The sequence below is a fragment of the Melanaphis sacchari genome, unplaced genomic scaffold, assembly GCF_002803265.2.
Source record: "Melanaphis sacchari strain LSU unplaced genomic scaffold, SCAv2.0 Contig0_pilon_pilon, whole genome shotgun sequence".
Lineage (NCBI taxonomy): Eukaryota > Metazoa > Arthropoda > Insecta > Hemiptera > Aphididae > Melanaphis > Melanaphis sacchari.
This window is the reverse complement of record NW_020270366.1, coordinates 24664583-24681672: the sequence shown is the minus strand read 5'-3', so window position 1 is coordinate 24681672 and position 17090 is coordinate 24664583. Positions and strand designations below refer to the sequence as shown.

The window sequence follows — 17090 nt, the reverse complement described above, 5'->3', positions numbered from 1 at the left end:
AAAGTATCACAATAAAAACAGTAAAATATAAAAAAAATAAAAAATATAGTTTATTTAAAAAAATGTAATTTTAAATTATTTGATTTTAAATTATTTGAAACTACAATGTGTCTAATACATTAATACTTTTCGAGAAATGAGTGTTCACCTTTAAAAGAATAACCTAATGTATCTATTTATACGAGCCAAATTTGCGTCTAAACATAATGCATATATTTACGTATAAAAATATCTGCCATTTATTACAACTTATGTATAAGTTCCTTGTGTACTGTATCCATCATGTTATAATATTATAAACGTTAGTTATAGAAATTATGATATGACGTTTGGTCGTTTGCGCAGGTAATTCGGATGATAAAACATTGTCGCCCAGGCGGGATACATCCGGCGACAGGCTGGGTAGACGCAACTCGCTCAGGACCAACTCGGCGTCCCGCCGCTTTCAGACCACGCTACAGCGGAGCGGTTCGATGAGACATATATCGAACAAAAACAAAACGGACGATTGCTACGGTGGCGTGTCCGTGGAACCGAGTAAGTACCTGCACTCGCTGCAGACGATTCTATGCTAATATAATAATAATACCCATATAATATCGCGTACTAACATTAAGCTAATTATATAGTGAAAAATATCCAATTACGCTACGAGCGCATTGAAAAATAATAACAACAATAATAATAATACCTAATTTTACGGCGCAGTGAGTATATAATATAATATTCGTTGGTGTGTTATTCGCAGAAAAGTCACCGGGTATTTTTTCGAGACTGTTCGGCAGCCGCAGATCGAGTTCCAAATCCCGAAAGTCTAACAACTACTGTTGTGCCACTCAGTTCCCTCCGGACGAATGGTTCAACAAGAGTGTACAGCCACAACAGTCGATATCCACTCAAACGGAGAAGGTATTTATGCTTTAAAATTATATAGTAATGTCATATTTATTTTATTATAAGCCGACTTGTCTTGAAACATCATTAATCAATTCGAATAAATTAAAATACCGAAAAACTAAAATATACATCACATTGATGCATAATAGGTATATTGTGTATATTTTTTGTATATTATTTATTTATGGTACTTATGTTATACATTATAATATAGGTAGGTAGTCAATCGCGTTATACTGTTATTTAGTTTCTTTTCCATATTTTAGACGAGCACATTATTACTAATACTTGTGCACTCTATATGAAGTATGAACATAATTATACTCGTAATAATTATTATACTGAATATACTATCTGCTATGTGTTTTATAAATGTGAAATGAGTTTTTTCTACTAACAGCTAATCTCAAAAACTGGTCTGATTCCAATAAAAGTTATGCAAATAGATTCAATGAGGCTTAGAGTGTATTTAAGTTTCTTTTTTTGACCACTACAGGTTACTACAGCTAGGAAGGTGATTTATACATAAATTTAATTTTAGATCACAAAATCTAAATAATATTTTTGTTTATATATTATATGTATTTACATACATCGATAAGATTGCCATTAGTTACCGGAAAAAAATATAACATCGTATAGATTAGTTGACCCGCCATACGTTTTTTTACAATTGTTTTTTAAATAAAAATAAAATAGGAGGCATTTTTTTATTCAAATGTACAGCAAAAGGAAATATCCTTATGTTTGTCGCTATGTACTTAAAAACTGTGCTCCGCCTATTTTAACGAAAATTGTATAGATTGTTTTTAAAAATATCAGGAATATTTCAAGAGTAGTTTGAACCACGTTCGAAAATTATTAAGTGATATATCTAACTTTTTTTTTAAGAATTGCTCATTTTAGTTGAATTAGTTCATTAAGCGAGATACAGTAGGTACACTGTTGCCGATTAGTGAACTTAGGTATACTAAAACGTAGTTACACTGAGCGTCATATTTTATGTTCATTCATTTTTCTCCAGGCAAAATCGAGTTACACTAAAAACGTATACACACGTATAAATGCATGTACGAGTAATATAATTTTTATTACAACTAATAACATTAATATAAATTGCTATTTGGACTCGTATCAATTTTAATAAATATTATAATCTTTTATAATAATAATGATTTGCTCTTTTTTATGATATTATGGTCACATAATTTCTACAATTTGTTTCGTTCTAAATTTTAATTTAACCCAGAAGGCAAAATTTCGTGATGATGAAACATATTTAAGCTGTTATACAATAGTTGGGTCTTTTCCAGTCACTGATCGTTTGTTTTTGAAAATTTAAAACGTCATGCCATATATTATGATATATATATATGAAATATGTTATTTAACAAAATTAAATTCATCATTTAATATTAATTGTATATGCTTAATAGATAATATAGTATTTGTATAATAGCATAAATCATAAGTAATAGGGTATACGACATTGCAAAGATAAAAGAGATAAAATCTATGATTTTTTTTTTTGTGCGTATTTGACAACTATTTTAATTGTTTTATATGAATCTAAACCTCTGAGTATTCTCAATGACGTCGTAATTATATTAATTATATCACACACTGCAGTAACAGTTACAAAGCACACATTAGTTAGTTAGTTTATGCTAAATATCACGCACAGTTATTTCATTTTCATACATATACGAGTAGATAGGTAGATATTTTATTTGTGTATGTTTGGTTCAATGACACCCTAAATATGTTAAAGCTAAAACAAATAATAATCAAACAATATTTTTATATTATAGGAGTAGGTAGGTATGTAAAAATAATTCGTTTTTTGTTCGTAGTCATAAATACCCATTAGTCACCCATCCAAGATTAAACAACCTTTGACGGTGTTCGTATTAGACCACTAAGACTAACCTCCACTTATTATTCGTTACTTACCTATAAGAATTTTGGAGATTCTCAGATCCCGTAATTCCAGTTTTATATGTTTATATCACCTATTATATTATTATACATGATATAGTTATGTGCACAATATGTTAAATAAAAATATATTCTAATACATTATTTTACATCCTCAGTAAACCTAACTAAAACTAAATAAAATCATTTATTTTTATTTATTAATATATTACGTTTTATAATAGAGTACAATTTATTATAAACAAGTTACAATAAACTCATAACTGTTGGGAAATAGGTTGTCGTTAAAATAATTATTATGATCTCGAAACGACTTTATCTATATTATGCATATATAATATAACGTCTTTACGTAATTATATCAAATATTAATTCATAAAGGTTAAAATAACATTTAAAAAATATATTTATATCTATAGCTATACCTACTCATGAATGGATAATAATAATATAATTATCTTTAATAAGGCGTTCAATAATGAGTATACAATTATGATTGATTGTATGGCAGGGTTGGACGATTTCGGCATCATTGAATTGTTGATTCATTCGCTGCTTAAAATACGAGTCACGATTTATTGACATTAGACTTCTACTATCTATACTAATCCCATTTTAGCAACTTTCATAACCGAAATCTCCAGTAGTTTTCCGTGAAAGTGTTTAATAATTTCTAATTGGTAGTAATTGTCATCGGGCGCAATGAACGTAAACATTTTCGTATTTATTTTTATTTGTTGATTAAATTCAAAAATTACATTATGTATATTAAACGCTGATCCGGTAAAGATCAAAGAAGTATAAGCAATTATTACAGTATAAACGACCGAAAGATATTTTCGATATTAATGATATTGTTATAATTTATAAATATCATAATTAGTGCTTTCTATATAGAATTTCACACGTATATAACATGATGTATAGTTTATCACAATAATATAATAATAATAATGTAAAATATTATTCTTGTTAACAATAAGTCTTTAAATTTAAAAATATTTTGAATGGCGAGTAAAAAACCCGAATAATACGAATAGTATTTCCGTGATTGTATACGATTAGAATATCATCGCATAGTAGATAGGTAGGCAGTGCCATCAGGTTTTGTTGTGTCAGAACTAAGAATTTTCAGAAGGAGAGGCCGTGTTCTTGGATGTAATAATATTTTTTTATGGCATGCAGCAAGTCATTCTACGTTTAAAGTTTTACCTACTTTACAGTGACACATAGTACGTCATAAATATATATATATATGTAGTACACTAATATGTATACATAGTGAATAGTGACGTTGGTACTAATGTACAATGGCATATGCCTACATTAACAAGACGAAATATTACAGCATATACAATTAATGTATCAAAATTCAAGAAAGCCGTGCTTTGTCTTAGCGTACATACAGGGTGATCTGCGAGAATTAATTCATTTAAAATGCGAATGTCATTGACGTAGTTACATGCAGCAAAATAGATGCTTTTGACGATACGTATAGTCTACTATAACATGTATAAATGGGATAATCTATTTAACGCAAGATGCTCGTTATGGTTAGTTACAAATTATAGTTATTAATGTTATTAAAGTTACATAGCTTACAACTATTCATCTAAACACTTTAAATGCCTATGATTCATAAGCTACTCGACCAAAATCATTATTATTGAAATACTACAAAAAATATTCTGCTTTGGAATAAAGAATTAAAAATGCTTGTTGTCGTATATAGAAAAATATTTATTAATTTATTATTAAAAATGAGGCATGCCCAATTAAATTGTGAAATAATACATAATAATTAAGAGAAAAATTACAAAAATTAAATATAATAAGATATAAAAGAACAAATAGACAATAATTTTAATCAGGGGTGTCATTTCAAGTTTTTTTTTTTAGTGTGCGAGGTTTTAAGCTGGCCATTTTGAAATTTCATCAGGTCATATAAAAAAAAATTTACGTATATGTTTAAAATCCTGCTTTTAATTATTTCCAAACATTGCATGTACCAAATTATTGCATCAATATAAATGGGAAAAATCAATTTAAAAACTAAAATATAATAAAAAATTAACTATCATAATAATTGACAGTATACCAATATTGATAAATGTTAAAATATAAATAAAAATACCATTTAAGAAGATTTAATTTTGAACATTATCTCAACAGAGCGGCAGGCCAATTAGTACTATTTTAAAAATATTTAGCATCATTACTTTTTATTATTGGAATTTTATTAAAATGTATTTTCGATACAAAAATTAAAATATATTGCTGCTATTGACTAATTTATTGTATGTTAACTGTATATAATCTTGAAATACATAATATTCGTTTGTGTGACACAGTTTGTTATAATAAATAAAACCTATCTACGTCGAATAACATAATCTGTTCAAAAAGTATTAAGCGTAAATTTATCATAAAAATATATTAACGTTTACAATACTATAAGATTATACAGAACATAATATTATGTCCAATGTCGAAATCCGATCGCCGTCCGCTGCTGCCTGCTCGGTGATTCAATATAGATCAATACCTAATATTGCAGTAACATATGGTGCGGGTAATGCATTAGAGATCCGATCGTCATATTCGTCATCAATGTGGCAGGTTTGTGCAGGCCTGGCCAAACCAGATGAGGCAATGAGTGACTTCATCGGTCCATCAAGAAAATTATGGAGTTCACATGGCACTTGATGTAACCAAAGCAACCGAATTCGAGTACATTCCGTTGCAAGTCTTAACTGAAATTGAAAATGGAACAACAGTGTTACACACTTGTTTAGATCCTGCAATAACCAAATGCAGTGCTGGAACAGTGGAACAGAGTTCGCGGTAACAACGGCTGAACTTAAAAAACGCCGTTCGTTGTGAAAAAGGACAAAACAATTTGTCCGTTTTATGTTTTGCTGCTCAAAAAAATAATGTAGTTTATAATGTCTGAATTTATGATTGCGCGTATAAATCAAAATAAAAATAAGGTACCAATTTAATATATATTAGGATAGTTATTGAAAATAGTATTATAGATAAGTATTGATAGGTATCTATTTTCAGTATTTAGTACTATTTTAAAAGTAAAGGTTGCAACCGCACACCCTGATCCCTCCCCCAAATGACATCCCTGGTTTTAATGCTAAGTATTAAGAAATAATAGGTCTTCATTGGACAGTTTCATCACACGAGTACGTACAATAGGAAGATTTATTAGATTTAATAAACTTTAAAGATACAAATAGTAAAATAGGCATATATTTATTTTTTTCAAATGTTATTTTTTAACGATAGCTAGCGTCTTACGTCTTATGATGGTTTAATGTTACAAATTAAAAGTAAGGCTTGTAAATATAGTTAATGAGGTCGTGAAGACCCCCGTGCTATACATAGTGATTTCTAAATACAATTATAATATTAACACGTTTAAATCTATAATAATTTTGATTACAGGACGAGGACCAGTCGAAACAACAGTGGCCAGCCGCGAGGTTGACGAGGAGCGCGACGTTGCCAAGGAAATCGCGAACCGTCACTGCGGGTCCGTCGTCGTTGGCGTGCAGCAGCACGGTCGACGGTTGCGGCGGTTGCCATTCGGACAAGACGCCGGCTGCGGCCAAGAAGGCGTACCCGTCGAGCGGTTCGTCCGGATACAACTCGCTGCCCCGCATGAACGGCGGCAGGAAGTCGTCGGGCAGCGTCAAGAACTCGCCGTCGTCGGAACTGTCGTACAAGATCGCCGCCGCATCCGCGGCCTGCAGCAAAGCGGAAGACGCGAAACCGGACACGCCGATCGGCCGAAGCGGCAGCAACTTCGATTCGAGTTACAGCTGCGACGAGATATCCGTCAACGACTCGTCCATCACTCTCACGGTGGCCGCGACACCGCCCGCCAAGCCCAAAACGGCCGCGGACTTGCGCCGGGAATACTTCCGGGGCCTGAGCAAGTACGGTCAAGCGGCCACCAACGGCAGTTGCGGCACCGCCGGCGGGGGAGTTCGTGGCAAAGACCATCACCACCACCAGCAGCAGCAGAAGTACTTCAACCGCAGTGCCAGCAGCGGACGCGACAAACAGGCGATCGCCGCAAGTCTGCACAAATATCTCGACAACGCGTGTAAAATCAAATGATGTGGTAGTTCACGCGCACCACCGCCCTTCGTCCTTTTTTCTCCTTGACGTAGCAACCACATAATCGTACTTATATATATATAGTGCTTAGTTGTTTGTCTGTTATTATGATTGGATAATATTTAGCAGGTATACATTAAAGTCTCCCCTTGGGACTTGGACGTATATTTTTGCATCGTCGTGTATACATCATAATATGACACGTCTTAAATGCCTAACTTTATTAAACTTAAAAAATTTATCTGTAATATGATAAAATACAGCAAACAATTTTTAATATTAACATGACGTATGACGTACAATAACAACAATTAAAATCACGCAATACGATAAGTATGTACTTAATAATATTATTGTTATTATGTACCTATAATTTACTCGCATAATTAATGATTGGTAAACACGTGTTATTATAATATTATTATTATTATACTATTACGAGTTGTAAAAAGAACGACTTTATATATTGTAAGCTCGGCACCGATTACGACGGGTAATTTTTGCCCGGTAAAATTTGACATGCAAACTTTAGACTCAATTTTTTTTTTTTTAACTTGAATATTATTGAAATGCAGAAATAACCGGATGTAAATGTTTTTTTTTTTTTTTATTATTATTATTATGTCGAGAGTCATTTAGCATAATATTATCATCACCCTATACATGGCGAGGGAATGGTTCTGGTTATTTTATGAAAATGTTTTATTCATTTTAATTACATATTTAAAATGATCGATGAAAACGAGATAAAGCTATAATATCGTCACTAACATCAAGTACCTAGTTAATGACTACAAAAAGTTATTTTACGTATTTTTTAAACCGAAGAAGCGTCCATTAATTAGAAATCCGTCGTTGTCGCAGTTTTTTTTTTTTTTTGTCTCCCACGTGATTTCCAACAACCTTTGGCTATGTTCACAACAACACGTTCATTGTTTGTTGTCAACAGATTGATTCTAGTCGTGTTTATTTAACGTAGTTGTGGTGAAAACAAAATATCTGTACCGAATTTACAACCAATCTTTTTATTTCCTCCTATTGCATCGAGGCCGAGTTTACATTTGTTTATAATTTACTCGCGTGTATGCGAGTATATAAAAATATAAAAATATTTTACATTGTAAATACTTACCTATAATACAACCCGCTACGCCCAACCTATAAGTAATATATTATCAACTTATGATATTATTAAAGGAATGCCATATAACATTTTTTATTTATAATTATTATTATATACAAACTAATCAAACAGTACTATGTATTATTATATTTTTTATTACATACGTTTATAATATTATGTTATTGCCTATAAATAGTACACTTTTCATTTTCCAATATTTTAAATTTATACTTCGTTCACGTTTTTTTTTTTTTTTATGTCAATGCGTTATTTACTTACAGGTAATACCTATAAAGTACTTGATAATAATCTGTATTCAGTATACCAACACTGTTATAGTATTAATGTTAATAACTTGTATGCGACAACGAAAAGTATACTTTGTAAACTTTCCGGGCCTATATATAATATAAAATATTATGTTTATTATACGCCTAGATATAATATCACTTGTTATAAGATATGTATTAATAATAATTTATACTTCACTGAATAAATACATAATATTATTTTATTTACTTATTGTGTATAGTTAATAACAATCTAATAAAGTAAAACCGTAACTATGCTAAAAATAAAACCTACAAAAAAGTTGGTAGGTACCTATATTTAATACATGCAAATAATTTTTGTTAAATAGCCAATATATATATATATATATATATATATATACCTAGGTGGCTAGGTAAATATTATTTTACGTTTCACAGGTATTTTCACAGGATATCAATAGAGTACGAACACTTCCCGTACCAAAAATATAATTTTTAAATCTTGCCTAGTTATATATTATAATAGGATGAATATTCCATAAGTACCTAGTGAAGCTTAAACAGTAAAACGAAGAGGAGGGACTAAACTATAACTGGCGAAAAAATCATTATCTTCGGATAAAATCTTCCATAATTTCCAAAGAGGATTTTACATTAAGTATACAAAATATAATATTAGACAGGTATACGTTATAAGTTTAAGACTTTTATGAATAATATATATCTATTTTTGAATTGTTACAAAATAACTAAAACCGTTATACATCGTTTAAGTATCTTATTTTATGTAAAATTCAAATTCAAATATAGGCTTATAAAAATAAAGTGCTGATATATTGCTTAGAATTTTTGATTTCAGTATGAACCTACTCTTATAAAAACCTTTGGATTAAATTTTAAAGTTTTACTGCTAAAACTTGAACATTTTTTTAAATTATTTGCAAATTTTCGTCAATTTAACGAATTTTATTAAAATTAGAACTACACATGCTTATAAAAAACTATATTATGTTTTATCAATCTTATCTTATTTACTATTTTTTTTTTTTAGAACTTACAGAATGATATTATTAAATTTTGAGTTGTATAAGTTGATATAATAATATGATATATAAGTATGTATTATTTTAAAAATAAATATTAATAATATAATAAATACGATATTTTAGGAAAAAATTAAATATATTAAAAATGTATGTTGTCATTCAAAAATATAAAAACTTAAAAAATATAACAATAAAGAAGAAGCGAGTAACACAGTACTGCTCTGTTGTACACTAGGTGTTGAATGGATCGCTATTGAAGCCTGTAGGTCTGCTAAATTTGAATACATCAATTAGCCTATGTTATCAAGCGATATAATGTTTTTTTTGTCATACCTAGCTATTAGTCATTTATTTAACATATGGTATTGTAATAGGCTGATAAAATTTTTCCAATAATATTGTATTTATCATAATATTATTAGTATTTAATTATTAAAGTAATATCTATTATAATATTATTTATAATATATAAAGTTGTTTACTGTTGATTCCCCAAAGAATAAACTAAAGATTCAGACATCTGGTTGGTTGTCAGAAACCACCCTCTAAGTTAAAAAGCTAAGTATTTTTTTTTATTATAAAATGTATGCCATAATTTTTGTACATACACACAAATAAAACACTTATTATAAGAACAATACATTCATTACTTCTCTTAGAATTTAAAAATTTTAAGAAGTAATATTTTTTTAAATTTATGTATTAAAAAAAACTATATTGATGCATTATACTTTGAAGCTTGAGAAACTTCCTTCTACAATTAATATAAAGTTAATACTTGTATATCATCTAACATTTTTAAGAAAGCTAACAGTTAATTAGTATTGGGTATTCAAAACATTTGTTTATAAATTAAAAGTGTATTAGATAAACAAAAGTTATAACCAATCAACAAAAATATTTTATAAAATAAAAATATGTTTTAAATTTTAATACAAATGTTAAAAATGTAGTTGAAAAATTAATTGGTTGTTTTGAAGATATTTTGATCAGGATGCTTCAATTGCTTTTTAATTTTTTTGGAAAATAACGTCAAGTCTTTAGCTCTGAAAATTAATCATAGAGAAGATTAAGTCAAGATGAATAAATATTATGTACTAATGTTATTTACAATTGGGCGTTTTGTTTTTTTTGGAATCCTTTTCTATGTTTTTTAACAGGAGCAACTCTTGTATCGCTATTATTTGTTATTCCAACAGGCCAATCTAGTACTTTTTGATTGCTCATTTCAATATCACCATTATCATCATCGTCATTGTCTTCATTGTCACTGTCATCATCATTAGACTTTTTTTTTTTCTTTTTCAATTTTTTCTGTGTCACTCCAAGCTCTATTAATACAAAAAGTCAAAGTAATTATCTTCAATAAAATAAAATATTTATAATTCAAATTTTTAAATTGAAATCACAAACTTTTTATCAGGAACGCATGTTTTAAACACCGCTTTGCGTCTTTTTTCAATTTTAGAGATTCACCGCCGCCACAAGATTTGACACTCTTCATCACAGAACAGACACTCATCTTGTCATCATCCTTTTTCATTTTCATTAGCTCTTCAGCCAATAACAAATAATTTGTTTGTTCATTTCCACTTTCGCGGTTTGTTGTTCCTTCTGCGGCTTTGGCTAATTTCTTCTTGTACCTACGTACTTTTCCCATCTTAAATTTCGTGACAAAAACAATTAAATTATAAAAAACTGTTCAAATTAAATGTAGTACAATACATCAGACGTTTAGTGTTCGCAATAAGGTTTTAAATTTAAAATTCAAATTTCAAATGTTCAACAGGAGTAAAACTAAAAATGTGTACTTTACTGATATCTTAATAATAATATCTATTATTTGTGATTAGCACGTTTTTTCGACTGATAAACGTTAGTCTTGTTCTTGTGATAGTGATAATTGTGCGCGCGTAAATTTAAGTTTAGAGATTATAAAATATATTATTAAAAAGTATTGATTAATAAATAATAATTAATTTTCAATATTATAGTAAATAGTAATACTATAAAAAAAAATAAGTACTAGCTCTGCTGTAGATAAATATAGTTGAATCCCAAGTAGTTGTATAGGTTCTATATTTTATTTACGATTGTGATTAGTAGGAACTAGGAATCTACATTAGTGTTTATTTGTTTAATCCGCATTATTTTTTTCAGCATACTTCGATATTATTTAAATGTATTTAAATGTAACATTTGTATTACTAATGTTTGCAAATTACAACAATAGTGAATAGTGAATATTTACAACTTAGCTTCAATCTTATAAAAACAAAAAATTCTTGTTGATTATGATTTGTTTCAAATTCCTTTAATAATCCTAAAATGTATTTTTTAATAGAGTAAACAAAGATTCTGAAAATCTAAGAATAACAAGAATTGAAGATGTCAATCGGGAAGTTTAGAAACAAGTAGTGGAAGCATTGATGACTTGAAAGCATAAAAAAAAAATTTAATTAGATTTTAAGTTACCATGACTATAAGTTCAACACCTCATCAAATTCACCAAAAATTGAAAAATATGATTTATTAATTCACATTTAATTATCTTTTAATGTATTTAAAATACTAATTATTAATTACCTATATTACATATGACTTACTCGTACATATCAAGATTTAAATTGAATATAAATATTTTTTAAAAGAACATCATAAAATAGTAAATTATTATAGGTTTCTAAATCTCAAATATAAGATACTATTATACATTTTAATTTTATAGTAATTTATAACAAATTTTTATTAAGTATTAAAAAAAAACATAATAATGCAATAAACCTTGGAATATTATATTCATAAATTCATAACTCATAATTCTCATACTATTTTATTGATATTCAGTTTACTCTAGAATTTCAGCTTAAACCAAAACATGGTTTAGTTTACTATCAACGTAGCTTGATAAATTAAATCATACGATAATCTAATTTTTATGTAAGACATGCACAAAATTCAAATTACAAAGATACATTATAGTATAATGTATTTGTGATATATCTATACTGCTAAATCAATGGTATAAATAATTTTAAACTAATTATAAAATAAAATATTTTATTCTTAATAAAAATGTATAACAATGTACAACAAATCAAATTTTAGGTGTAATTTTTACTAACAATTCTCCTTTTCTGACACTATCACCTTCTTTACGTAAAATTTTTTCTATTTTTCCTTCAATTTGAGCTTTGACTACATACTGAAATAACATTTATGGTAAATTAAAACATACATATAAATATAATTCATTTAAAGCATATTTTACTTACTTCCATTTTCATGGCTGTTAAAACTATTATTGGATCACCAACACAAACATTATCACCAAGACTCACATTTACTCTTTCTACTGTAGCTTGGGTGGGAGCTAAAATAGTTTCATTGCTTTCTGTATCTTGTTCATTACTGTCAATTGTTTTTTCATCAAAAGGTAAAATAACAGTAAATTCATTTTCACCATCCTATACATACAAATAAATATTTATATACTTTCATACCTATTTTAAAATATCTTATTAAAAACAACAATACCTTATTAAATAAATGTACAGAGTTTTCTATAAATGCAATATTGGATTTATACAATGTACCATCTACAACACATGTTAAATGGAATTTATTGGACGATGATGTATCTAAACTACCCCTAACATTTGATTCAATTTCGGTATCTTTATTTTTGAAATATATATTAAATCTACTGTCACTAGATCCTACTCCATAGTACTCAATTCTCACATCATACAGTTCTGAAATCAAAACCAATAGTGTTATGCAATATTTAATTACTAAATTATAAAATGTACTTTGTATATGTTTTACCTCCACAAAGGTTATGTTTGAGTTTTATTTTTTGTAAATAATTATGATTCACCCGGAAACCAGTTTGAGTAGCAAAAGGTGAATATGGATCACTGGTATTAATATTTGTACTAATAGTTTTATTCTCATTATACAATATTAAAGCAATAACTGCCTAAAACAATAAAATAAAATAAGCTTTTTAAAATGAATAATAAAATTAGGTAATAAATTAAATATAAAAATATTTACTTGAGAAATCAATTCAGGACTAGGTAAGTTTTTTGATAGAAGAACATTTTTATGTTGTTCTATAAATCCTGTATGAACATTACCTTTTAAAAGTTCAGGATGTGCGCACAGTGACATTAAAAATTGGACATTTGTCGATAAACCTGCAATCTACAATTATTAATTATCATTGAATTAAAATATTCGGTAATATAGAAAATAATAATATTTCTTACATTAAATGCTGCCAAGTTGTTTTTTAGCTTAGTAAATGCACCTGATCGAGTTTCACTCCAAACTACTAATTTTGCAATCATAGGATCATAATGCACAGAAACATCATCTCCTTGCTGTACTCCAGTTTCTACACGCACATCATCAGACACAGTAGGATAGTCTAAATATTGTAAATTTCCAGCAGCAGGTAAGAAATTATTATAAGGATCTTCAGCATAAATGCGTGCTTGAACTGAATGTCCTCGAAATTTGATCTCATTCTGTCTTAAAGGCAATTTTTCACCTTCAGCTACCTGCAATACCACTGTTTATTTTTTGTTACGTTACATTCATGATCAAATTAATTTTAAGTACTTTAATTTGCCATTCTACTAAATCCACCCCAGTGATCATCTCAGTAATAGGATGTTCTACTTGTAATCTAGTGTTCATTTCCATAAAATAAAACTTATTGGTTGCATTATCAAATATGAATTCCACAGTACCAGCACCTTCATAACCAACAGCTTTTGCCGCACGGACTGCAGTTTCTCCAAGATGTTGTCTTAAATTCTCACTTAATCTAGGCTATAAATTATTATGTTGATTAAAATTTAAAACTAATCAATGTTTAAATTACTTAAAAAACCTTACAGCAGGTGCTTCTTCCATGACTTTTTGGTGACGTCTTTGTATACTACAGTCCCGTTCAAACAAATAGACACAATTTTTATGTTGATCAGCAAATACCTGTACTTCAACATGTCTAGGTTCTTGAATGTACTTTTCAATTAAGACTGAATCATCACCAAATGAACTTAATGATTCTCTTTTTGCTGACATAAGATTTTCAAAAAACTCAGATTCTTTGGAAACAATTTTCATGCCCTTATTATATAACAATATAAATATGTACACTTTATTTCACAATAACAATAATAAATATAGCAAATTTGAAAATTTAATCTTACTTTACCCCCTCCACCTTTAATCGCTTTGATCATAACAGGATAACCAATTTTATTAGCTTGGTGTTGAAGGAAATCTGAATTTTGATCTTTACCATGATATCCTTCAACTACTGGAACACCAGCTTCAGACATTATTTCTTTTGACTTACTACCATTATTTAAAATATTTATTTTTAGATGATGATAATATTTAAATTCCAATGAACATTTACCTTTTGATTCCCATACTTTCAATAGCATTAGGCGGAGGACCAATGAATATTATGTTGTTACTTTGACAATATTGAGCAAATGAAGTGTTTTCTGATAGAAAACCATAGCCAGGATGAATAGCTTGGCTATTTGTTTTAATTGCTGCGTTAACAATGCGGTCTTTAAGCAAGTAACTGTGTATACTTTGAGCTGGACCAACATGAACTGCTTGATCGGCCTTAAAACACATTTAAAGTATGTTAATACATAATAGTTGTATTATTAAATAAAAGAATAAAACATTAATATTTATACCATAGCCACATGCATTGAATCTTTGTCAACATCGCTGTAAACAGCAACAGTTTCGATTTGTAAACGACGTGCTGTTCTAATAATACGGCAAGCTATTTCTCCTCTATTGGCTATCAAAAGTTTGGTAATACGTTTTGTTGGTCCATTATGAATATTTCTTACACTGCAATAATAAACAAATATTAAATTTTTACTAATACAATAATCTAGACATATTAATTTGTATAAATTATATATTATACTCAACCTTAAATGCATCTTTATAATAATAAAAAAAAAAAAGATGTAAATAACTCAAAATTCAAATACGTTTAATTAATAAATTCCTATACCTTTTAGATAGTATAGGTACCTACCTACATATAAAATGATAAAATGGTAAATATTAATTTATCACTTTTTTTAGAGTTAACTAGGTACCTCGGTATAATATATTGCATTACTTACATGAATAAAAAAGCCTAATAAAACAATTAACATTTAACGTGTTTACAATATGTAATAATTAATAGACTAAGTGGTTGGTTTCAGGTAGGAAATAGGTATAGAGTATAGACTATAGAATATAGATAAAAGGAGATTGTTACTCGCTAACATGCAACATGAGATTCGTACTTATCTTATCTTCACTGGGAAGTCATATTATGATGAACTCGTAATAAATAAACAATTTATATATTACCTATGTAAGTTTTTAAGATATTGTGATGTAGTATAAATTATTAATCATAATGGCTATAGACGTATAGTTAAATAATATTATAATAAATACCTATAATGTATGTAGGTTACCTATGGTCTGAGGTTAAATTAGTCTTCGAAGTTAACCTTTTGTGACGTAATCACGTAATGATGTTAATTCAACAGAATATTAGAACAATAATAATATACACAATTTAGATCAATAGGTAATTAATATACCTGATGCTCAATTTGAAGGAATACACAGGGGGATGAAGTTCGTTGACTATTTTATTTTTTAATTCGCGTAGATAGGTACCCTAATTATTATTTTTTAATTGAATGGGTTGTGGGGGGGAGACGGCGTGATCTAATGCCCGTATAATTTTTTTTTTTTTTATCTAATATAGTAATATGGATTCAAATTGTTGACTGTTGTCAAAAGTCAATGATATTGTAAAAATAATTTGTTAAATGTAATTTATTTTAAAATTATAATTTTTTTTTTTCTAGAATTTAAATTTCATTTTAACATTATTGTAATAATAGTGACAATTAATTGTAATAGTTGATTATTTAGGTGAAAATAAATTCATATATTTATTAAAATTAATTAGGTAGGTACATATTAAATAGAAATGTAGGTATCTGGTACCTACTATCTAGTATTTAAAAAAAACCTAGTGATGTTCAATGGGTGTGGGAAGAAAATCCTTCCACTAGTCTGAGTTAAATCATTTTGAATTTAGATTTTGGATCGTAGTTTTTAAATCGTTGAATTGAAGTCCTCTACTTAATAATTTTTACTAATTTGAGCACTATAGATAGCTATATATTTTTATAATATCTTCTCAGAAAAAAAATATTATTATTATATTGTATATTATATGTAACTGCGTGAGAATAATGGTATAAAAGGTATACAAATAAAAGCAACAATTATAATTTTTTTTTCATATTTTCAACAATTATTATTAAATATAAATTATACTACTTATTATATTTTTCAAATGTTATTGAATTTATTGAATCTTATAGAATTATAGAACGGTGAAATATAATGGTCTAGATTTCTACCGAAACCTTTTAGAGTTTTATATATATTTATAATTATCGTAATCGTAGAGAGATTCTATAACAGTTACATAAAACGAATAGTTCTTAACAGACGCTTAAATGGTGAACGAATGGTCAATTTAAAAATGGCGGGTTCGACATAAACGATAGGCGGACAAATCAATGTAGATTGGAGTGCCTGTAGTGTCGT

The 17090-nt window shown here is 28.2% G+C and overlaps 3 protein-coding genes across 8 annotated transcripts in view; 1 reads left to right on the top strand and 2 right to left on the bottom strand.

Moving 5' to 3' along the window:
- The window catches only part of LOC112603903, a 44117-nt gene extending 36854 nt beyond the window's left edge, over positions 1 to 7263 (top strand). For all 5 annotated transcript variants that reach the window (XM_025352720.1, XM_025352730.1, XM_025352738.1 and 2 more), the window contains 3 exons: positions 346 to 537; positions 749 to 909; positions 6292 to 7263. In XM_025352720.1, coding sequence (XP_025208505.1) covers positions 346 to 537; positions 749 to 909; positions 6292 to 6969 — 1031 coding nt within the window. In that variant the 3' untranslated portion in view covers positions 6970 to 7263. The remainder of the gene's footprint in view (positions 1 to 345; positions 538 to 748; positions 910 to 6291) is intronic.
- A 3069-nt stretch (positions 7264 to 10332) lies between these two features.
- LOC112595674 lies at positions 10333 to 11220 on the bottom strand. Its single transcript, XM_025340969.1, has 3 exons — positions 10824 to 11220; positions 10522 to 10741; positions 10333 to 10456 (listed from the first exon to the last, which is right to left on the bottom strand). Exons 1-3 carry the CDS (start codon positions 11068 to 11070, stop codon positions 10372 to 10374), a joined length of 552 nt encoding a protein of 183 aa, XP_025196754.1. The 5' UTR covers positions 11071 to 11220; the 3' UTR covers positions 10333 to 10371.
- A 1248-nt stretch (positions 11221 to 12468) lies between these two features.
- LOC112603036 (methylcrotonoyl-CoA carboxylase subunit alpha, mitochondrial) lies at positions 12469 to 15729 on the bottom strand. 2 transcript variants are annotated; one of them, XM_025351545.1, is made up of 12 exons: positions 15590 to 15729; positions 15143 to 15305; positions 14848 to 15065; positions 14636 to 14783; positions 14319 to 14552; positions 14040 to 14252; positions 13685 to 13978; positions 13470 to 13619; positions 13239 to 13392; positions 12948 to 13165; positions 12686 to 12877; positions 12469 to 12615 (listed from the first exon to the last, which is right to left on the bottom strand). In XM_025351545.1, exons 2-12 carry the CDS (start codon positions 15155 to 15157, stop codon positions 12508 to 12510), a joined length of 1944 nt encoding a protein of 647 aa, XP_025207330.1. In that variant the 5' UTR covers positions 15158 to 15305; positions 15590 to 15729; the 3' UTR covers positions 12469 to 12507. The 2 variants fall into 2 exon arrangements, with proteins under 2 accessions (XP_025207330.1, XP_025207251.1); XM_025351466.1 differs by lacking the exon at positions 15590 to 15729 and adding an exon at positions 15390 to 15423.
- Between the last annotated feature and the right edge of the window lie 1361 nt (positions 15730 to 17090).